The following is a 23,735-nucleotide window of genomic DNA, read 5'->3' as shown; positions in this document are numbered from 1 at the left end:
TGGAAAAAGGGAGGGACTCAGGAAAATAATAGAGGAGAATAGTTTGATATCTGTAGACGCCTTGTCAGTTCATACAATGGGTGTCTCAGAACTTGTTCTTCCGTTAAAATAACACAGTTGCTATGCGCTCTTTATAATTTCTGTGCTTTTTGAAGAAGAAATAGTGCTGTCATCATTCGCAAATTTACAGATGGCTGCACTGCGCAAAGATGGGAGCACACATGATGACAATGGACTTATATTGATAGCCTGTGATCAATAAGGACGATATAAATGGGTGACATTGAAGGTAAGCTAGATTACTGAGCAAGTCTTTCCTTGGAACGAGAGGTAAAAATATAGTGCTGCTTATGTTGTTTAACATGAAAATACGACAACGCAATATAAGCTCATTGGGGGGGGCAAGTGAGAGTGATGGAACTACATATTTATAATATATTAAAATTAGTCAAAATGTAGTATGCATAGTCATTCTGGTCATTATAACTGTCTGATGAATGTATTGGGCTCATATTAAAGAACACTGTCCTAATTAAGTTATGGAGAAAGTGTATTTTATACTTCTGCAATATGCATATTCTGAAATTGTGCTGATCTTGTATGAATAATATTCTGGTCTCTTATGAGACAACAATAGTGCAGTTTTGAGAGATAGTATATCCTGATTGACTTACCTGTCATGATACATTCCTAAATAGGGATAGATTAAAAGAAAGACAATAGGGTTTCATGATCCCAGAGTGAAACTTAGTGGGGTAGATAAAAACAAAGCCATATTTCACCTGACAGTAATAGTGGATGACTTTCTCTGTGTTTCATTTGTGACATGATTTTGAACAGGTTATCAGACTTGTAAATGTTAGCCCAATCTCATGTCCTGTCCATGATATTTCAGACTGTATCAGCAGTACACAGTTAACCATTTTGACTCAAATCACTCTTTTAGGTCATTTTTCTACAAGGCTGCTGCTGCCACTAATGTCAATACTTTATATGAAACGCTGGTCTTTCATCATGTCATCTGCTGTCTAGTGTATTGATTAATGGGTTAAATAGTGACTCAAACAGGAAGTGGAAGGAGATAACAGTGTTTAAGAGGGAAAAATACTGTAAGCTGAATGTGAATGGAGCGTTAATACTGCATGTGTGGAAGTCTAGATGCTTCTGTCATTGTTACTGTGTCCAAGGTGATGCCTCTGTTATTTGTTTGAAAGGTGGCTTGGTGTTGGTGGGAGCAGTGGCATTCATTGCAGTCCATGTAGAGACATGAAGTACACAGTTTTTACTGTGTGCTTTACTCTCAACCATTCAGCCATGTGGTGCTCTCTCTCAGAGTGAATTTGGATAGATGCTATTTGTCTTTGTCTATTCTGGCAAGAACTTTATATTAAATACATCTCATTAAGACATTGCAAATTGTACTATAATGCAGTGTTTCCTAACCTTTTGCCATGGCACACTTTTTAAAATTAAACAAATCCCATGGCACACCTCTATCCCACTGTCCCACATAACCATTGTTGATAGTTTTCCTTTTCAAGAACTTCCATGTTTTCTGTCCATTTTAGATGCGTGTTTACTCGTAATGTTTGAAATTCAGCTATGCAAAAAACGCAAGTCACGTAGGTATGGTGTATTATGAGATCACAGGTGTCAAGAGTACTAATTGGGTAATGAATAAAACAACTAATTTGCATATTTTCTTATTTTTAGATTTGTACTTGCAAATTAATTATTGCAATGCCACAGTAAATAATTTGTTATTTATCTATTTATTTACATGGCTCCAGACTATCATTTAAGAGTGATCGCACCGGTGTTAAATTCTACAAACAGTCGCACCAGCACTTGAGTTGGTAGAAAGTTTCATTGTAGCCATAGTTTTAACTGTGGCATTTGCAATAAGATCATAGTAAGTAAAAGTAAGATCATGATTAGCAGTAACCATAAAACAAATTATGCAATTTTTCGTAAGAAATACACATTCAGAAATTAAATTGTATTCTCTCACTATTATATTGATATAAGTTCATGGTAAATATATTTTTTATATCTGTGATGTGTGGATTGAAACCTTACAATTTCTGTCTGTTCATTGTGCAGATTTCTCCTTTATTCCTTTTCAGTGCTGTTTAGAAAGTTTTACATTTAAAAATTTAAAAGTTAACATTTTTAAACTGGTTTAATCATCGACATATTATGGGCTTTCATAGAGGTTTTAAACAAATAATCAATGCAGAATTCGTGACCCAGTCCGTGCTTCTCGCAGCTCTGTTTCTGATGATCTGCCCGGCTTAGCGCTCAAGACTGGACCACGTGTAAATGGACATCTCTGCGCTGACTGATCCTTTCACTTTTGGAACATTTGCTGTTTTATATTTCTCATACGGAACAAAAAACAACAATCAGCGAGTCAGACAACTTTGTAGTCGCACCAATGCGACCTCTTGCAAAGTTTAATTGCACTGTTAGGAAAAATGTTTGAAAAATTTGTCTCAGTCCGGAGCCCTAATTTATTTTGTGTAATCTGATAATTTTCCACAGCACACCTGACAATCTTTGGCACAGTGGTTGGGAAACACTGCTATAATTCATATGTAGGTTAACTGAGCTGAAAAGATCAGCTTGAATTTTCTTGCTGGTCCATTCAGATTAATTGCTGGTTTGGTGCTGGACCAGCATAGCCATGTTGTTCACCATGAAGCTTGAGTCTGGCCAACTTGCATGGCCTTTGTCGTGGAGCTGCTTGACCAAGGAAGTCTGTTGGTTAAGCTGGTTAAAGTCCCCTGAAGTGCCTTGATGAGCGCAGTTCGATTTGGCATTTTGACGTACTTCCTACTGAAACAGGAAGGGGGGCAGTACATGTTGATAGACTCATCCCATTTTTAAAAATAGCCAACAGGCTTTAGCTTACAGCAACAGACACACAAACCCCTTTCCACCACGCTGGTCATGCAAGAGCCACTTACCGAGGAAATTTGAGAAGCAATCTCAATATTGGCCAGCTTTTCCAGAGAACCGAACGATGATCTAACTGACAATATTAATTCATATATAGCCCACAAATGCACACTGCACATTGCAGTCTTTACTTAGGATGAGGCTGAAGCCATTGTGCAAGTATAATGCAGATGAATGAGAAACAAGTGATTAAAAGATAATATATCCATGTTCTGAATCACAATACACTGAATATAAAGAATGAAGAACACATACTTGAGCTGTACATCCCAAGAAATTTCTGGATGCACAAAAACCAAATAAACGAAATAAACCTTCCTTGTTGGCACGTCCCATTCAGAAGTGATCATTCCTATGCCCTATTCCCTTCTAAGACAGTTACCCTCCACTATGAGAGCTTCAGATGGCTGAAAGGTGGCGTTCAGCCAAAACTCACTTTTTAAGCGATTCTTATTCAGAAATCTGTTTGGAGCGTCCCTACAGCATGGATTGTGCTACCTTTGAAGTGCCCTGAGAGGTCATGATCAGCACCAGTTAAAACAGCCGAATATGCTGAACAATTGTAAGGGGAGGGTGCATTCTTGTTCTAGAAGGTGTTAGGGTTATTTGTTTAGAAGAGGGTTCTCAACTTCTTTGTGACGTCGTGGATGTTCCTTAGTCTTTTTAGCCGGAAGAGAGAGACTACAGATTTGAAATGCTTATATCTTCTGAATACAAATTTTGTCAGCGTTTAGAAGTACACTGGCACAGTCAATCAGGGGGTCGGGCTCCAGCACACTTCCAGGGGGGCCTTAAGATTTCTTAAAATTATTTAAAATAAGGTATATTATTATAATTGTAATTTAATTCTTATAATTCAACTTATTGAAAATGCATCTCTCTTACACAAATTAAACCAGTGTAATAACTCCCTTTAACAGCTTGATTTTTATAAAGAACGTTCGAGTTCTAGACATTTCTGGAATCACAAAATTTATCGTGATTAATTATTTTAATCTATTTATACTAGTAGTTTCTTACATTTAAAAAAAACTTTGAAAAACAAGCTTTGTCATAATTTCAGTTGAAGTATCTGATGGAAATATCTTATAATATGAATATCCAATAGCCTACCTTAGGGGCCTTGGAGTCAAAAAGCTTGAGAACTACCACACTAGCAAATAGATGACCTTAAAGCTAATAGATATAATCTACAATCAGCAAATTTTTAATCATGATTTTACAGGGTCTTTCAAATATCTGGTGGGTATACAAGCATGCCAGCATCCCAACTACAAATCAGCTATACTGGTCTTCTATCATTTACTCACCCTCATGTTGTTACAAACCTGTATGACTTTATTTCTTTCATGAAACACAAACAGAGATGTGAAGTAATATGTTTGTCTCAGTTGCCATCCTCTTTAATTGCATACTTCTATTCCATTCAATGAAAGTGAATGGTGACTAAGACTAATATTCTACCTCCTTTTTTGTTCCATGGAAGAAAGTCATACGGGTTTGGAATAATATGAGGGTGAGTAAAGTATGACAGAATAAATATTGCTTTAAATAAATCTGTCCTAAAGTTTATTCTGAACCTTTCTCAATATCACCTTTTAGTCATTTCTCATAGTTGAGTTGTGTTGTGCTGATACATGCCGGGAGCCTTTCCCGTAAATTTGGGAGGAGTGGTTGAGTGAGGATTCAGCTGGTAAGGCAAGCCTTGATCTGCCTCACACTATTAAGGAATGTAACATTTTCACTCAGCTTGAATTTACCTGGACAGTTAAAAGTCAACATGAAATCAGTGCTGAGCCTATTTACAGTACCTTATTACATATTGCTGCTTGTTGTGAGTAATTTGTTGGTGAAAAAGAAAAATGTTTGTCTTTATAATCTTTTGTCAAAAATGTAATCACTCTCTCCACCAAACTATTTGAAATTTGTAAAAAAACGGATTGAAAGTTAACCATGGAAATTTTAAGCCAAAAGCATAGGTAGGTAAAATTAATCAACCTTTTGTTTGATTGTTTTTATGACTCTACTATCTCTGAATATTCTTTGAATAAACAATTCAATAAATGCTATTCCCATTGTTGTTGTGGGTGGAGCAGTTTCCTTGGGCATTCCTTGGTAAACCTCATTCACACGCAGAACTGACATGTCTGGAAGGTCACAGGTCCATTCACAGGCCCCTTTGTTCAAGTTACTCCTGAAAATATACACAACAGAACAGTTAGACAAGCGTTTATGTACTGTTTGTTATCATCATTAAGTAATGCTTGTCTGTGTATGGACATTCAGTTCAATTAGCTGTTCATCTTAAGTCTAATAAAGACTAGTCTAAAAATACAAAGTACAATTTTACATTTCAAGTACATATTTTAATTCATGTAGCAGGCATACTGCCCATTACTATAGATTACCTGATCCCTTCAGCCAATCCTCTCCTTGGGCCTAGCTGACAACACCACAATCTCATTTGTAGGACCAGGCTTAAAGCACTGTCAAGAAATGTTGAAAAAGAACTTATTTACTTTGTGTAAAAATGTTTTAGCTCATATGATCACATTTTCATAAGGAAGGATGCTGCATGGAGCCTTGAAAGTTGATGCGATTTACATAACATAACCAGGAAGAAGTGAGACACATAATGTAACATAATATGTTAATTGTGGTAGTGTTGAAAACATCACCTGGGTTCTAGGTTTGTGCCACTGCAGCTCAGACCCTGTGCACCTGTGAGTAGGGGGACAGCCGTTACTCAATCCTGGCTGTAATGTGAGGTCTGGTAGAGCAAAGCTGCAACATGATTCCATAGTGCAAGCCCTGCCACACGAGCAATGACAGGCCAACAGCTCAACAGGTTAAGAGTCTTTGAGAACAACCTGTAAAGGAATAATAATTATTATCAATTGATACTGTAGCTTATGTGTTTTGAGGTTCAGGTAAATCATTTTATTGAGAGTGGCTGAGATTACTGAAATACATATTTAATAACAGAACTACATGGAGTCAGTGTAGATAGTGTTTTAAACATGCTCACTGTGTACAATGCCAAATGCTGGCAACCTACCTGCCTCTACTCTTTCAACTTAACAGTAGCTAACTTACGTTCAACAACGTTAGCTGTCTATAGCTAGCTTACAGAACGAAAGAATTATAGCGTACTTTTGCTAACTTACCTTCATAGTCATGGATATAGCTGGATATGTACAGCTTCAATCCCTTTTTATGTTTGCTCGATGAAGTCTTTGAATTTGACTGAATCAGGCATTGTATTTATGTTGACTCGAGGTAGATCCTGCAGGCAGCGAGTATAGAACATCTTTGAAATTTTTTTTCAGGAATGACAGTTGACCGGAAATGTCCGAGCTGGCTTATCTAAACCAGGAAGTAACCATGCATATAGACAATTGTAAGTAAGTTATTCATTGGTTAATTTCACCCAAAAGTGAATCTCTGCATGTGGCTCAGTGTCGCTATTGAACATTCATTGGTTTGAGCATCCTGACCAAACTGATTAAGCAACAGTGGTTCGACCAATGGTGTGCATTTGTAGGATTATCTGTTTGTACAACCAATGGAAGAAAAGGGGATAGTTCAACCAAAAATTAAAATATTCTCATCATTTACTCACCCTCATGCCATTCCAGATGTGTATCACTTTCTTTCTTCTGCTGAACATAAACAAAGTTTTTTAGAAGAATATCTCAGCTCTGTAGTTCCATACAATGCAAGTAAATGGTGAGTAATTCCAGCATTCAGACCGCTCGTCAGGTGCACAAAAACGCTTCAGAAGCTGGTGAAAACCTGGCCAGCAGGAGCCATCTCTGCTCTTCAGGACTGTTTTGAGTGTACTGACTGGCACATGTTCAGGGAGGCTGCAACATATGGCGACTCTACCAACTTGGAGGAATACACAGCATCAGTGACCAGCTACATCTGCAAGTACATTGATGATGTCACATTCTCCAAGACCATCACCACACGCTCCAACCAGAAGCCGTGTATATCTGTGGAGGTGCGTGCACTGCTGAGGACCCGAAACTCCGCCTTCAGAGCAGATGACAAGGCAGCCCTAAGAACATAGAGGGCCAAGCTGTCGCGGGCCATCAGAGAGGCAAAGCGGGCACATGCACAGAGAATCCATAGTCACTTCCAGGACAGCGGCGACACGCGGCGCATGTGGCAGGGTATCCAGGCCATCACCAACTACAGGACAACATCAGTTGCCTGTGACAAAGATGCCTCCCTTCCAGATACGCTGAACGACTTCTACGCTCGGTTTGGGACTTAGAACGACGTGGTGGCGAGGAAGAACACCCCTCCTCCCAACGACAAGGTACTCTGTCTTACCACGGCCCATGTGAGAAAAACTCTACATAGAGTAAACCCACGGAAGGCTGCTGGACCAGACAACATTCCTGGCAGAGTGCTTGGAGGATGTGCAGACAAGCTGGCAGTTATTCTTACCGACATTTTCAACATCTCTCTGAGCAGCGCCGTCGTTCCAACGTGCTTCAAGGCCACCACCATCGTCCCTATGCCAAAGAAGTGACTACCGTCCTGTCGCACTCACACCCATCATCAAGAAGTGTTCGAGAGGCTCAGAGACCCAGCTTCCCCCTCACTAGACCCTCTGCAGTTTGCGTATCGTCACAACCGTTCAACAGACGACGCCATCGCCACCACCCTCCATCTGGCCCTCACCCACCTAGATAAAAAGGACCCTGAGCAGCTGCATCACTGCCTGGTTTGGGACTTGCACCGTTTCGGACCGCAAAGCCCTGCATAGGATAGTGAGAACAGCTGAGAAGATCATAGGGGTCTCTCGCTTCCCTCCATCAAAAACATTTACATAAAACGCTGCAACCAGCATTGTGGATGACCCCACACACCCCTCACACAAACTCTTGACCCTCCTGCCGTCTGGCAAGAGGTACCAAAGCATTTGGGCCCTCATGGCCAGAATGTGTAACAGCTTCTTCCCCCAAGCCATCAGACTCCTCAATACTCAGGGACTGACACACACACACACACACACACACACACACACACACACACACACACACACACCTACACACCTGTAGACCATCCAACTTTTGCACATGTCCAGAGTTGCACTTTAATTCATTGTCACTTTATACCTGCTGCTACCTCAATAACTGCTATGTCCATAGAACACTATTTTATAGTATGTTATGTTTACATTTAGCATTTTAGAATGTGTCATCTTTTTGCACTACTCAATTACAAATGTGTACTGGTCGGCACTTTACTGTCTCTTACTGTGCCTATTGTCCTGTTCCTTTTAGTAATTTATTGTACTGTCCCATACTTTTTGCACACGTTTGCACGTGCACTTTATGGTAAATGGTCTGCACTTATATAGCGCTTTATTATTAACCTTAGAGATTACCAAAGCGCTTTACACTGTGTCCCAATCACCCATCCACACTCACATTCACACACCAATGGCGGCAGAGCTGCCATGCAAGGCGCTAGCCTGCCATTGGGAGCAACTCGGGGTTCAGTGTCTTGCCCAAGGACACTTCGGCATGTGGAGCCGTGTGGGCCAGGATTCGAACCACCAACCCTGCGATTGGTAGCCGACCCGCACTACCATCTGAACCACAGCCGCCCACAACGTGCACATTATGTAGAAATGTTATTTAGTCTGTGTAGTCTCATGTGGTTCTGTGTTTGTCCTATGTTGATTTATGTAGCACCATGGTCCTGGAGGAACGTTGTCATCACTTGACACTTGACCTGAACAGAGTGCATCAAATCTCAATGGTTTATGTCATTTAAATTGTTAAAACTAGCAAAGTGCACAGAACTTGCCGTTCACAAATAGGAATTTGTAAAGTGCCACAGAGACACAGTGTTTACAGTTTTTAGAGAAAATTAACCTAAGAATGGCTTACTTATTATTGTCTCTACATATTACGCTGGAATTGGAGAAACTATTTAACACCAAAAAAGTTACACACTTCAGCTTTATGGAAACATTGATTACCACATTAGTCATAATTCCCTAATATCTAGGAGTGAGGTGTTAATTAAGCTACTTTTATGAACGATACACACCATGGACTACCTACAAAATATGTTTAGGACCATGTAATAGTCCTTTTAAAATATCATTACCTGTATTAAAAATGTGGTAACATGAGTCTTTTTTCTTTTACAGGAGTGCAGACATGAACACAGTCTAACATCATGGCATCTCCACAGTCTCTTAACCCTCCTCAGCAAGGTTAGTACATACAGTATTATGAAGCAACAAATTATTACATATTATTCAAACCTACCAAGCCCAGTGGCGCTTAGTCATGCCATGAATTGGTAGTGTTGACAAGTTGTTAGAGCAGGTACATGTGACATCACATTGTTCACAACACTCTGGTATAAACAAGGCCCAAACAATGGGCATGACACATAAGGGTGGCTCTCTTTTCAAACAAAGTGAAACATAATCACAGCATTACAGCTGATAATGACCCACACATCACCTGATCGTGTATACTACAGAACACAATGTGTAAACTGTAAAGCACAGTTGTGGACAAGACGCTTGTGTACCTGGTTGAGGGAATACGGCATGACCCTTTTAATCTGATGAGAGCTTGGGAAACGGCTTGGGGGCTAGGCAGTGCTCAAGGTAACTGACCATATGCTTTGTCAGAGCAACTCTTCCACGGCACCATATGCCACCTTCCCTTGACACACATCCACCCTGCAGCCATGGAGACCGCTTGCATGAGGCAGTCCCTTAAATGTATAATGTCACCTAAAATCCACCTGGCAGGGCATAAGAGGTTCTCATACTTTTGCTGGAGAGTGGGTGATGAGGAGAAGAGGCAAGGTAAAGAATTGTTTCACACTCAACCCGTTGTTCTGTTGTGGAAGAAAATGGGATGATAGCAGTTGAGCACTGTGTGATTGTTGACCTTTAGAGCCATTTTCAAGTCATGTGAGTTTATATAGACTTGAGTTACTCATTGATCAAATTTTATAAGGAAAATTTGCAAGGGACATTTTGAAAAGTGCACTATAAAAGATTTCAACACAGTAAAATTGAAAACCTGCATTTAAATGTTGCTTAAATCTGGTTGTAAAATCAAAGTAGTGCAATCTGCTAAGTTTTCACTTATTTTAAACATATTGCACTAAGTTGAAACTTGAAATAAAAATGATAGAAATTAGAAATGACAAGTTACAGTAAATGCATGGTAACAATGATGAACATTTGTTTTTACAGTGTGGTGCATATAAGTATTTGTATTGATTACCTCAAACATAGAAATGTTGTGTCCCTGATTTGCACAACCCACTTTTTTGAAAACAAAGTGAAAACATTTACTAGAACATAGTGCTTTCAGTTGAGTATTCTCTCTAGAGACCATATGGTCACATGTGTAATCCTGCTAATCACATGGTCTGTTTTCTCAGTCCAGAGGAGTAGAGGAGTCAGTAATCCATATCCCTGTGCTTTTGGCTTGTCAGTATTCCAACAACAACATGTAAAACTGTTTGAAATTCCATAAAAGTGATGTGATGTTTTATTTGACTGTAGTTTATAACAAATTGCGGATATACTGTATGCTGTCATCGTTACACACTAGTACTTTGAAGTCATCTCACAACGCACTGTGGACTCTTTGGTTGAAACTCTGGACTTAAAATTTTGAAGAATGTAACAGATTGTTTCCATTATGACAAATATTGTTGTCTATGTGTTTAATGTTTGTGCTATGTTGTGCTTTGAGAGTGAGGGAGTCATGGCATTTAGCTTATGTATATTGTAGAAGTATTCTGATGATGGGGCGGATGACTAAATCTGAGTTTTGTGTGCTTTTCAGAACAAATCTGATGACTCATTGGGGGGCTGGGTTTTGGCTCCAGTGTTACGGTCAAAACATATTTTGAGCCTCTTTCAATCTCTGGCTTCATAGTGGAATACAAATGCAGCTGCTTAGATACAGAGAGTGCAATGTATCCTAATCACTTTTACTTTTGCTCATATACTTAAAGGGAATGTTCTCCCAAAAATGACAATTATCTCATCATTTACTTACCCTAATGCCATCCCAGATGTGTATGAATTTATTTCTTCTGCAAAATACAAACATATATTTTTAGAACAATATCTCAGCTCTGTAGGGCTATAATGCAATTGAATGGGACCATAACTTTGAATATTCAAAAAGCACATAAGGGCAGTATAAATGTAATCCATAAGACTCCAGCTGTTAAATCCAAGTCATCTGAAGCGATATGATAAATGCTAAACAGATAAATATTTAAGTCCTTTTTTTTTTTAAATTGCCACCTTTGACCAGCCCCAACCAGTAGGTGGCGGTATGTACGAAGAATGCATATGCAAAGAAGGAGAATACAAAAGTGAATATTTATAATAAAAAAGGAAATAAATATTGATCTGTTTCTCACCCACACCTATCATATCTCTTCTGAAGATGTACATTTAACTACTGAATTCTAATAAATTACTTTTATGCTGACTTGAATTTTTGGTTGAACTATCCCTTTAAGTTTTGAACAAACCCCTAATCCTAAATTTAATAAATTTGAGTTTGGTACGGCAAATTATAAAACATGTGAAAAACTAACATTGAAGGGAGAGTTCCATTTAAGGCTTTCTTATCTATTTATCAGAAAATCATAGGGACTTGGAAGTGGGCTCTTTTGACCACCTAGCAATGACCTAGTACCACTAGTGACTGCATAGCAATAAACTAGAAACCACTACAAATACCTTATCAACAGCATAGCGATAACCTAGCAACCACCCCAAACACCTTTAGCATCGCAGCAGCGAGTTATAACTATAAAGCACCACTCATATTTTCTCAAATTGAGTTTTTATTGTTCTTGATGTCAGGAAAATTAACTTTTAATGTTTATTTCAGAGTCAATGTTCACTGGTGTGACTCAGACACCCCAGCAGCAGGAAGAGGAGGACGATGAAGATGAAGAAATTGGTGAGAAGTTTGAGTTTGATGATAGTGAAGATGAACATGACACAGAAGAGAACTCTGAACAGAAGAAAGTGTCGGAATCTTCTCATGTAGAAGCTGAGAATTCAGAGAGGACTAAAGGGAGCATGGCCTCAAATGCACTTTATTCTCAAGCTATAAAGCGTGTCACACACAGTTACCAGCAGTCGGTTAACGGAGAGGACCAAGACATCACCACAAATCCACACTCAACATACCCAGGTTAGCTTGTAGTATGTGTTAACCTGTAATATATGTGTACATCTTTTCCCTCAGTTTAAGATTTACTATCATAAGTTTATCTAGAATGCCTAATATATATATATATTTATTTATCTCACATATGTGGGATATTCCCATGCATTAAGATACCAAAGAGAAAATGTGATAAGCTAAATCATGTCATGTCTTCATGTTTTTGTGAGAGATGCAGTCTATGTATATGATTCTGAGAGTGATCCAATGACCTGCAATTTTTGTCCCAAATATTCAAGAAAAAACAGTTACTGTAAATAATCTCATTGTCAAACAGATATCTTTGAAAGATTTGTTAGAGGTGAGGTCCACTTTCTAAGACTTTGAAATCCCCTGGTTTAGTGTATATAAAACATTCCACCTATTTTCTGTTTTCCCTGCAGACATGGTGGCCAGACAATCTCCTGATGGGTAAGAAACGATTGTTTTTGTAAATGCAGCTGATTTTATGACCGATTTATTACCTAATGTGTTCGCTTTAACATATTCAACTGAACATCTTGATTCTTATTATTCTAACAGGAATTTCATAGAGACACTATAAATCCTCATATGCATACAGTTTAAAGTGTTCTTTTTTTTTCTTGTATTAACATTCTGTCTTAGTTCTGTAAAAATCTGTAGTCTCAGCCTAGGATGGATTATTTACCTTTAATGTGAACATAGTAGTTATTCAACAACTTGCTCTGGGTCTAGTGTCATCTAGTGGTCATGTGATGTGCCCAAAAGCAAACAGTGTCTAATTAGAGTAAACATTGAGGGACAGTTTTCAAATACATTATTGTGCTGTTTCAGGAGTTCTGTATCTGCCGAGCCTCGAATGACTGATGAACCGGCAAGCGCTTGGAAGAAAAATAACATTTATGAAGGTACTACACTGTAGAACTCTTGTCACATTTATGAAATTGACTCTAAACTCGTTAAATGCCATTGACAGTTTTGTGTTGTTTTCAATGGACATTAAGGTTACTTGTGGTTATGAATACTACTTTTTTTTTTATGAATCTACACTGCCTGTCAAACGTTTGGACACACCTACTTATTTTTTATTACTATGATAAAAGAACAATAAAGTAATCAAAACTATAAAATAACACAAATGGACATATGATAATGTAGTGACCACAAATCTTTAAAGTAGCTACACTTTCTCTCAACCAACTTCATAAGGTGGCACCTAAGGAGTTAATAAATGCTGTAAAAGTATTGTTCATTGTTAGTTCATTTGAACTAATATTGTTAACTAATGTTAACAAATGGAACCTTATTGTAAATTGTTACCAAATGTTATTGTGCTTTGTAAAGAAATTCATACTTACATACACATTTTTTAGTATACAAAACAAATTCAAGCATTTAAGCATAAGCCTTTAGATTAAAAGGTCTGTAAGAGCATGAGACACATAAAATCAATGTATAAGGTAGGTCCACATTTTTGACTTGTAGTGTATTTTAAACAGTTTATCTGCGTTGCTGAATCTGCAAAACATATCACTCCCAGTGTACATAAAGACAGTTTATCTCAACGCCTAAATCTGACAGATGTGTTTGACAATATATATCTCCAGGTTCACATTTTGTGCCAGAGTGCATCTACTCCTCTATACCGCAGTCTGTCCACAGACATGCTCAGACAGGTTGGTGGCTCTGGGATGGGTTTGTGTCATACATTCACCTTTCTTTAAATCCACACTAATGTAACGTGTTACATCATACAAAACAGAGATCTGGAAAAATCTGATCTGATCTAAAAAAAAAAAAAAAAGCAATGCCTAATCAAATTCACACACACACAGGAATCTTACAAGAAAGAAAGCAACATAACCAAGACAAATGTCCATGCTTTATTCAGCACTAAATCAGGAAGAGTTTTCTAAACATTTTGTTCACCATGTGGAGCAGCAATCAAACAATCAACAAGTGATCATAAACTCAAAATGCCACAATTAATATAATCAAAAATGTAATTTCAAATTCAAGGGCGTATGCATTAATTATTTTTCTTAAAGGGATAGATCTCCCCCAAATCGTCACCCTCGTAATGTTCCAAACAGGGCCGTAGCAATGTATTCTGGGCCCCTTTCATATTAAAAAAAATGCAGTTTAATATTTGGTGTGGGCCCCCTTGGACCTGTGGTAGAATCGTTACCACTTTTCACATCATTAGCTACGGCCCTGGTTCCAAATAAGTATGACTTTCTTTCTTCTATGGAATACAACAGCCTCAGTCACAAATCACCCTCATTGCATTTTTTTTACCATACAAAGAAAGTTAAAGGTGACTGAGGCTAACATTCTGCCTAACACCTCTTTTTGTGTTTCATGAAAGAAACAAAGCCATTCAAGTTTGGAATGGCATTAGGTATTAATATTTGGGTGAACAATCCCTTTAAATTGTGCAATCTGCAATGAAAAAAATGTGTGCCTGCTCTAAATACTTTATGTAATGATCACTTGACATAATTTTGAGAGGTCTTATTAACTTAAGCCAAGAAATGATCAGCAATTTAGCATCGGTCATAACGGAAGTAACGTCTAGATGTGTCCCTTGGCTGTTAAGAAGCAGATGTCTCTGCTATGTGTGTGCAGCACCGGTTCATTCTCGGGAATGGTTCAGTGTGGTTTCAGAGCTCACTCTGCGACTACATAAAGGTACACTTCCCCTGGACAGTAGGAATAGCTTTGTAGCCATGTGCTAAATTTGTATTTGGCTTAGAGTTTCCAACCCTATTCTGTATTTCTGGCTGAAATGATTGACAACCCTATCAAGTTTTTTTTTCAGACTGTCGGAATAATTTAGCATCCAGGGCCTATTGCCGAAGGCTATAGATATACTTACTGTTGTCAGTGCACTGTATTGATTCTGAAAATACAGTCTTTTCTTGTCATGCCATGACTGGTAATTAGTATTCTGCCTGGCATCTATTTCCCTTTCTGCTCCCCCTGTCAGTGCTACACCATTTTAGATCTTTGTGCATTTTCTTCAGGGTAACAAAATGTGCTATAAACATGTATAGTACATACATGCAAAATCACACTGCTGGACAATCACTGTCATCTACATAGCAGCAATAAAAATATTCCAGGTTAGTTGACCCAATAATAAAATTTTACTCACCCTCATGTTGTTCCAAACCTGTATGACTGACTGACTTCTGTGGAACACAAAAGGAGATGTTATGCAGAATATTAGCCTCAGTCACATTCACTTTAATTGAATGGAAAAATAGATGCAATGAAGGTGAATGGTGACTAAAGCTGACATTCTGCCTAAAATCTTTTCTATTTCATGTAAAAAAAGACAATGTGGATCAACATGAAGATGAGAAAATGACAGGATTTTTGGGTGAACTGTCCCTTTAAATACAAGTTAAGCTCTATCATCAGCATTTGTGGCATGCCATCAATTACCACAGAAAATAATTGTACTGATTTGTACCTCAGTTTGTAAAAGAAAAAACAGAAATTAATCCGTTGCCCCATAGATTTACATTTTATGTGGTAATTAACTGCATACTACAGATGCTGTTGATAGAGCTTAACATATTAAATGTATTTAACCAATTTAACCCATTTAATCTGAAATATTCCTTTAAGTCACAGGAAAGATATTTTATTATACTGCCACTCCTAATTAATGTGTTTTCCGAATTTAAAATGATCTCTCTCTGACATCCCAGACAGCAGTATAGGGATAACCTTCAGATTTGTAGGGGCCTAAACAGTTTAAAGAACATTTCACTTTGAGGTATTTTAAATTCCCGCAGGGAAGACTCCGCAGGCAACATCATTAGGTAAAAAGAGCCTGTCAAAAAATCTGTACTCACTGTCACAATAGAGAAAATTATATGTACTGTCAATCCACCATTTCTGTGTAGGAGTGAGTTTGTTATTTTTTGCTACTGTTGTCAGAATCTGTGTTCAAATCTGTGCCAAAAGGATTATTATGCTTTTCTTTGCTAATCAGTAATAATTCCATGTGAATTCAGTTTCTCAACGTGTATAGAGCTTAAAGAGATAGGTCACCCAAAAATGGAAACTCCATTTTCACTTTCAGTATGTGAAAATGAAAGTAAAAGTGGAGATTTATAATAAAAAAGGACATCAATATTCTCACCCACACCTATTATATAACTTTAATGACATTGATTTAACCACTGGAGGAGTCGTGTGGATTACTTTTATACTGCCTTTATGTACTTTTGGAGCCTGAAAGGTCTGGTCACCTTTCACTTGCATTGTATGGACCTACAGAGCTGGGATATTCTTCTAAAACTTTGTTTTTGTTCAGTAGAAGAAAGAAAGTAATACACAGCTGGGATGGATGAGTGTGAGTAAAGGAGGAAATAATTGTCACTTTTGGGTGAACTATTCCTTTAATACAGTTACATTTTATGTTTATGGCAGACACTTTTATCCAAAGGAACTCATGTACATTCAAGGTACACATTTATTTAGTTCCCAGGAAATCAAACCTATGATGGCCTTGGCATTGCTAGTGTCATGCTCCACCATTTGAGTTCACATGCTCCTATCTTTTTTAAGTTCTGAATGATTAACGAATTAAATTTGTAATGATCAAACCGGTGCTTCAAGATTTCAAACCCAAATGTCCTGCCCAGTAAGTAGGATCCCACACCCTTTTTGTTGTTTGTGCTTAGAAAATGCTCAAAATATCTAGTGAACAGTTCCATTAAGCCCCTCTAATAAGAGTCATGATATTCTTTATGTGAAAGAGCTTATCTGTCTAAAGAACACAATTATTGTCTGTAACTATTTGAATGACCCTCTAGGTCTCTGTTCTCTAGAAAACGCTGTCTCTATGTCAGAGGGAGAACAGCTGAGGTTGAACCCAGCTTCTGCTCACTCAGAGGTCATCTACGATGATGTCCCTAGTGAGAACATCACCTCTCCAGATGCAGGTCAGTGTTCCAATATGGGTATCATGTTCCAACCATCTCTGGATCAATAATGTCTCCAATCTACAGTAGGTAGAGTCTGCCATTGAATGTACATAGCAAGCAATGACTTTGATCACTCTATAACTACCAGCCTATATTAATACAAATTAGAGATAATTCTTAGATGCACCTCTTATTATTGTTCAGAGGATGACGTGATCTATGAGGAGGTGCAGAGGTCTGGTGAGTCGGCACTGATAGACAATGGCTGGGGTTCCAGTGAGTTTGAGAGTTATGACGAGCAGTCAGACAGTGAGACCAAGCAGCCCACCCGTAATAAGGTACAAATACTTAAGCAGTATTATGCAAGTAAGCTTGCTGTTGTACTAAAAATCAGCACGACAGTGATTCAGTTATAGGACGAGGCTGATATTAAGTACAACAGCATGATTGTGACTTGTGATATTTCTTTTATACATCAGTTCTACAAACAAGAAGTTAATTTCAAGTAACTTGGCCAGTTATTTTGTATTTTTTGTTCTGGGTCAAACATTGTTTGTTGCTGTGCAACACACAGACTGACAAACTGTCTGCAAGTTAATATACAAGTTATGTTCGATTGACAGCAGTTGTGGCATAATGTGGATTACCACAAACAATATTATTAGATATTGAAATATTATCAAATATTATTACAGTCCCTTATTTATTTCCAAAAAATAAAATATTCACAGTAATTCACATAAGTGAATGAGGCTAGTCCATAAACATTATAATGCACACTTTCAAAAGCATAATCACAAGACATAAATATTTTACGATAAAGGGATGTTCACCCAAAATGCCCTTCTAGGTAGTAATCACTTGCCCTCATGTTGTTACAAACCTGTTTGTCATTCTTTCTTCTACTGAACACAAACAAAGATATGTAGAAGTACATTTCTGCTCTATTGGTCCATACAATGCAAGTGAATAGTGGCCAGAAATTTTAAGTTAAAAAAAGCACATAAAGGCAGCATAAAAGTAATCCATATGACTCCAGTGGTTTAAACCATATCTTCAGATGTGATATGACGGGTGTGAGAAAATGATCAATATTTAAGTTATTCACTATAAAATTTCACTATAAATTCTCCTCCCTGCCAGTAGTTGGCGATATGCACAAAGAATGTGAATCACCAAAAACAAAAGAAGAAGAATGTGGAAGTGAATGTTGAGATATATAGTAAAAAAAAAAAATAATTGACCTATTTATCACCCTCACGTCATACCGCTTCATGGATTTAACCACTGGAGTCTTATCGATTACTTTAATGGTGCCTTTATATGCTTTTTGGAACTTCAAAGTTCTGGACACCATTCACTTGCATTGTAAGTGCCTTGCTCTAAATGAAAGTTGTTTTTTTTTTTTCTTAAATATTTTTGTGGCTAGTGGCTATCGATATTATTTCACAAATGCTGTCTATTGAGCTTAACTTGTATTGACCCCTGGAATATTCCTTTATTTTGGGTGTTTGTATCAAGGAATATAGTAAAATGAATTGCTGTACTTTGTCAAAAGGTGGCAATGCATGCCCAGTAGCAAACCCTCACGTTTCTGTAATAGTAAAAGCCCTTACAATATTTCTGAGTCATTACACATGACCCGTCATCATCACACACAAAAAAGGATCTGTAAAAGATGGCTTTTCACAAAGCTGTGAGTTTACTTTCAGTTCTCTTTCCTTGGCGGGTTTACCCTGTTCCTGTTGTAGTTTATGTCTATTGATGCATGCAGAGGATCTGGTCTTAATCCACAGATGTGGCACGTCATGCATGAAAACAGGTACAGAAAGCCTTTACTAGACTAACTAGAGCATACAAACTGGGCCTTATTCAATCAGAACACGTGTACTTTTGTTTAAGGGCTATTGTGTGAGTAGAAGGGCTGTTAAAGTTAATGTCAGATTTCAGTGAGGCTATATCTCTCGTCTTGCTTTCTTGTTCACTCTGTTATGTCTGCCTCAGTTCCCTCTCTTGTTGGCCATGATGTTATCACTGTCTGCTTGTGTTTCTTACACCCTCAATCGTTCTCTCTGTCTTAACTCACTGTTTTCCTACTCTCCTTTTTTCACATCTTTCTCTATGCACTGTTTCAATCCGACCCCCAATACTGCCTGTGGCCATGGCTTTGTGGTATATAGATTTCTCCAGATGTGCGGCGTCTGAAGCAACGCTGTTTCCAGACCAGGCGCGAGCTAGCCATGCGTTTAGGGGCATCAGATGTTGGCCAACTTAAACAAAGCTATGATTTTAAGGTACATTTTTGCAGCAGCAGATGTGTAGTTCTCACTGATTCTTGAGACATGCAACAAAACCACAATTTATAAGTGGTTGTGCTTCTATTTTCAGTGTCACAACCATGATATGTTCACTCCGTCACACAAATTGTACGATTTTTAGATAATTTAATTATTTTTAATTTTGTTCATTTAGTAGCTAGTAACAAAATTGCTACTGCATTTAATATATTAATATAATGCAAAATATGGTTATTTGGTCAACAACGTAAACTGTCAACTCTGTCAGAGGTTTAAAAATCAGTTTTAAACCATTTTAATTATACATTATTATTTTTCTGAAAATATTGACCCGTATTGTGTGAAAAACACGTTTTTTTTTTGCACCCAAATGCATTAAACGTGTTAAACAAATGGATCCAAAATAATGTATGGAGTTATGTAGATTTAGTCACATCCATAATTTCCATAATGTTCACCAAAACCCACATGCAGCTTGTAGGTAAGTAACCCCTCATGAATTATTTTGTTTTCTTTTTCAGTACACATCCTGCAAGTGTGTTGCAATAGCAGAAAGTGACCTTAAGGGTTTGCCTTGACCCACAAACTGGATTTTGTCCGTTTTTATTGCCCCATCTTCTCCCTTTCAGTTCTGCTGATTCATTCTCCTCCACACTGTCCTTTTTTGTTTTACTTTTTTATTCTCTTTTCCTAGGTTCAACAGCTCATGAAGGCTGCTAGGAATGGCACGAAAGATGGATTGGAAAAGACAAAAATAGCCATGATGCGCAAAGTGTCCTTCCTGAGTAAAAAAGACTGTACAGGTTTGACTTGTGACTCTCATTTCCTCTTGTTCATGTCTGCTGTTTTCTGTCACCTAGTAGGGAACAGTACATAAACAAATAATAGAGACTCAATGCCTCTCGAAGTGTCTTGAATTTGGAATAATTCTGATCTAAGATGTTATAAATAGCAACTGAACTGTGTAGTTCTCAGCAAGCATTGGATGGCCTATGTGAGGATCACAGGATATATAACAGAGTTGCAAGAGAGAGTTGACCTACAGGGAGGAGATGGAAGATGCTAGAATAGTCTATGAAGTTGATGGGGATCAGGAGATTAACTGTGCTTTTCACTGTCAATATGCAGATGACATAGAGGATGATTCTGGATATCTGGATGTGACTGTATCTGAACTGAAGCATCCACCACCTCAACTTTCTCCCATGCCAGAGGGGCTCAGTAGCCAACAGGTGCATGTCTGTGTGTTTATGCGTGTATATGTGTGAGAATATCCACTTTTCAAAATTAGCTAGTTTTGCATATTTTAATGATAAATATTAAGCCTAAAGTTTAACATTAGTTTGAACCCTTTTGCTATCCCAGTTGTGCATGACTTAATTTCTTCTGCTAAGCACTAATGGAAATGTTTAGAAAATATCTCTGTTGGATTCCAAATCTGTTGGATTTTGAAGATCCAAAAAGCATATTAAGGCAGCATAAAAGTAGTCCATAAGACTCCAGTGGTTTAATCCATGTCTTCTGAAGCGATATGATAGGTGTGGGTGAGACAGACGTGCATTGTAAGGGCCCACAGAGCTGAGATATTCTTCTAAAAATCTTAGTTTGTGTTCAGCAGGAGAAAGAAATTCATACACATCTAAGATGGCATGTGTGTGAGTAAATGATGAGAGAATTTTCATTATTGGGTGAACTCCGTTTAACATATTTTAATTCATATTCCTCATTTGTATTTTCAATGTTATTTTGTATGTCCCAGATTGTCAGGCGTCATATTCTTGGCTCTATCATCCAGAGTGAAAGAAGCTATTTAGACTCACTCAAGAGGATCCTGCTGGTCAGTGACATAGTAAAGACAACTGACAGATAATGTACTATATTTAGCAAACATTACTTTTGTTACACTTGAAATATTGTTTCTGATAGATCAATGGCACCATTTTGCATTCAAAAGTTTATTTGATTGAATATTTGAAATAGTAAATAACTGTTCATTAATAAGTTCATAATTCTAAAATCTTCGCTTTGCATTGAGGTCCTGATCACCCTGTCTGGGTTTATTTTGTAATGATGAAAGGCCGACTGATCATGATGCATTACATAATGCAGACAACTTCTCCATTACTGAAATATTTCTCAATTTTGTTTTATTTTCTTTAAACATGTTATTTATGAAGCGGTTGGTAAATTGGGAAAAAATAGCAATATTTCACAAAAGAGAAAGAAATACAAAAAAGATTATTACACCTTCTTGAATATTATGTATGAATATTAATTTGTAACAAAAGGAATTTATTTAAAATGACAAATAAATTGATAGTAAGTACTTTTTTGTCACCACAATAAAATCTGAACATAAAAGTGACCCATACTTACTATCTAAATTGTATTTCAGGAGTATAAGAAGACACTAATTGAGGCGGAGCCACGGATATTAAGTGTAAAGAAGATCCAGCCCATTTTCTACAGGCTGAAGGAGATACTGCAGTGTCACTCCATATTTCAGATTGCGCTGGCCTCTCGTGTAGCTGAATGGGACAATTCTGAAAAAATTGGAGACCTCTTTGTAGCTTCTGTACGTCTCCTGTTGTTCTACTGAAACATTCCTTTCTGATGTGTTGTAAAGCTTCAGGTCCTTGTAACTTTGAACTTGCAAGTATTAGGTTAACTAACAGTAATTTTGAACACATTTTAATATTTAAAAGAAGCAGGTTATTTACATTGATTATAAAGATATCGTCCTGTTTGGGGATGCTAAGTTGGCACCAAAATGACACACTTCAGCTCAAAGTCAATCTAAGTGACAGGTCAGTTGAGCTGTGTAATGGTCTATATTTAGTCCAATATGACTTGCTTTCTTTTACTTTTGTGCTGAAGTATCGTCCTTTGCACATGGAAAAAAACAGGAGATTGCATTGTCAGCAGTTCTATTTAAACCCAATTTATTTCCTCTGCATCTCCCAGGCTGTGCCCTGCAGCTGAGCACATTGTGTTTTAGATAGGATGATGAGTTAAATCCAGAGCAATAGTACAAGTAGTCTTTCCATAACTATTGAAGCTAGGAATGCAAGGATAGTCATAGATTTTACCATAACAGGGCTTTATGTGTATGTCATTAAATGGAGCATTATATTAATCTCTTTCAGTTTTCCAAGTCAATGGTGCTTGATGTGTACAGTGACTATGTCAACAACTTCACTAATGCAATGGCTCTCATCAAGAAAGCTTGTATGTCCAAACCAGCATTCCTGGAGTTTCTCAAGGTGAATGAATTATTCTGCTCCTAATTGTCATTATCCCTTCACAATGTAAATCTCAATTTGTGGTGCTTGGTAATGCAAACATCACTATTGCTTATACTTTGGGTTGGGGGGAAAAAAACTTAACCCTAGTTATCTCAAATTGTTTCACTTGCTAAGGACATGCATGTAATTTCCTTTTTATGTAATTGGACTAATAATTTTCATCTGCAGATGATAAAGAAGGTGAAAATGCTGATACTGGGTTCTTGTCATTGCCGACATGTTCTTGTGTTGTGTTGTACTGGATTGTAGAAAAAGCAGGCATCCAGTGTGGACAGAATCACTCTTTATGGGCTGATGGTCAAACCAATCCAGCGCTTCCCTCAGTTCATTCTTCTGCTTCAGGTTAGTACTTTGAAAGCTTTAAAGGAATAATTTTCCCAAAAAGGAAAATGATGTCATCATTTACTCACCACCATGTCACTCCAAATCTGTATTTACAAAATTTGTGGAAGGTTTTTTTCTCTCTATGCAATTATAAAGAAGGGGACTGGAGCTGCCAAGCTTCAAAAAGTCCCTAAATGCACCATATAAACGGCATAAAAGTAGTCCATACAGTCATACATATAAGTATCCTAAAGCCAGTGAGGTCTGTTCCTTTCATAAAATCTGTTGTATGGCTTCAGAATTATTATTAAACCCATGTCATGTGGACTAATTTAAAGAAATGTTTCACCCAAAAATGAAAATTCTCTCATCATTTACTCACCCTCACGCCATCCCAGATGTGTATGACTTTCTTCTGCTGAAATTAAATTAAGGTTTATAGAGGAATATCTCAGCTCTGTAGGCCCATACAATGCAAGTGAATGGTGGCCAAAACTCTAAAAAGCATCATAAAATGAATCCATAAAACTCCAATGACTTTGAAGGGATCTAATCAGTTTTGGGTGAGAACAGACCAAAATGTAACTCCCTGCAATGTACATCTTGCTTTTGCAGCCTCTAGGCATGTTCATGATTTCAAGGTTAATTACACTTCTTAGTGCTTGAGGCACACGCAGAGCGCTA

The 23,735-nt window shown here is 37.6% G+C and overlaps 1 protein-coding gene across 3 annotated transcripts in view; it reads left to right on the top strand.

Moving 5' to 3' along the window:
• Nucleotides 1-23,735, top strand: part of LOC127618666 (rho guanine nucleotide exchange factor 10-like protein) — a 65,450-nt gene continuing 41,715 nt past the window's right edge. Inside the window, exons 1-14 of one of the 3 annotated variants that reach the window (XM_052091251.1) lie at nt 1-289; nt 9,140-9,205; nt 11,880-12,188; nt 12,605-12,632; nt 13,017-13,090; nt 17,030-17,143; nt 17,330-17,463; nt 19,306-19,419; nt 20,117-20,225; nt 20,551-20,654; nt 21,182-21,259; nt 21,818-21,997; nt 22,569-22,685; nt 22,977-23,069. In XM_052091251.1, coding sequence (XP_051947211.1) covers nt 9,169-9,205; nt 11,880-12,188; nt 12,605-12,632; nt 13,017-13,090; nt 17,030-17,143; nt 17,330-17,463; nt 19,306-19,419; nt 20,117-20,225; nt 20,551-20,654; nt 21,182-21,259; nt 21,818-21,997; nt 22,569-22,685; nt 22,977-23,069 — 1,491 coding nt within the window. In that variant the 5' untranslated portion in view covers nt 1-289; nt 9,140-9,168. Of the gene's footprint in view, nt 290-9,139; nt 9,206-11,879; nt 12,189-12,604; nt 12,633-13,016; nt 13,091-17,014; nt 17,144-17,329; nt 17,464-19,305; nt 19,420-20,116; nt 20,226-20,550; nt 20,655-21,181; nt 21,260-21,817; nt 21,998-22,568; nt 22,686-22,976; nt 23,070-23,735 lie in introns of all 3 variants that reach the window. The other 2 variants (XM_052091250.1, XM_052091252.1) reach the window with 2 other exon arrangements.

This window comes from Xyrauchen texanus, chromosome 25 (assembly GCF_025860055.1).
Source record: "Xyrauchen texanus isolate HMW12.3.18 chromosome 25, RBS_HiC_50CHRs, whole genome shotgun sequence".
In the NCBI taxonomy this organism is placed as follows: Eukaryota; Metazoa; Chordata; class Actinopteri; order Cypriniformes; family Catostomidae; genus Xyrauchen; species Xyrauchen texanus.
This window is presented reverse-complemented; position numbering and strand designations above follow the sequence as displayed.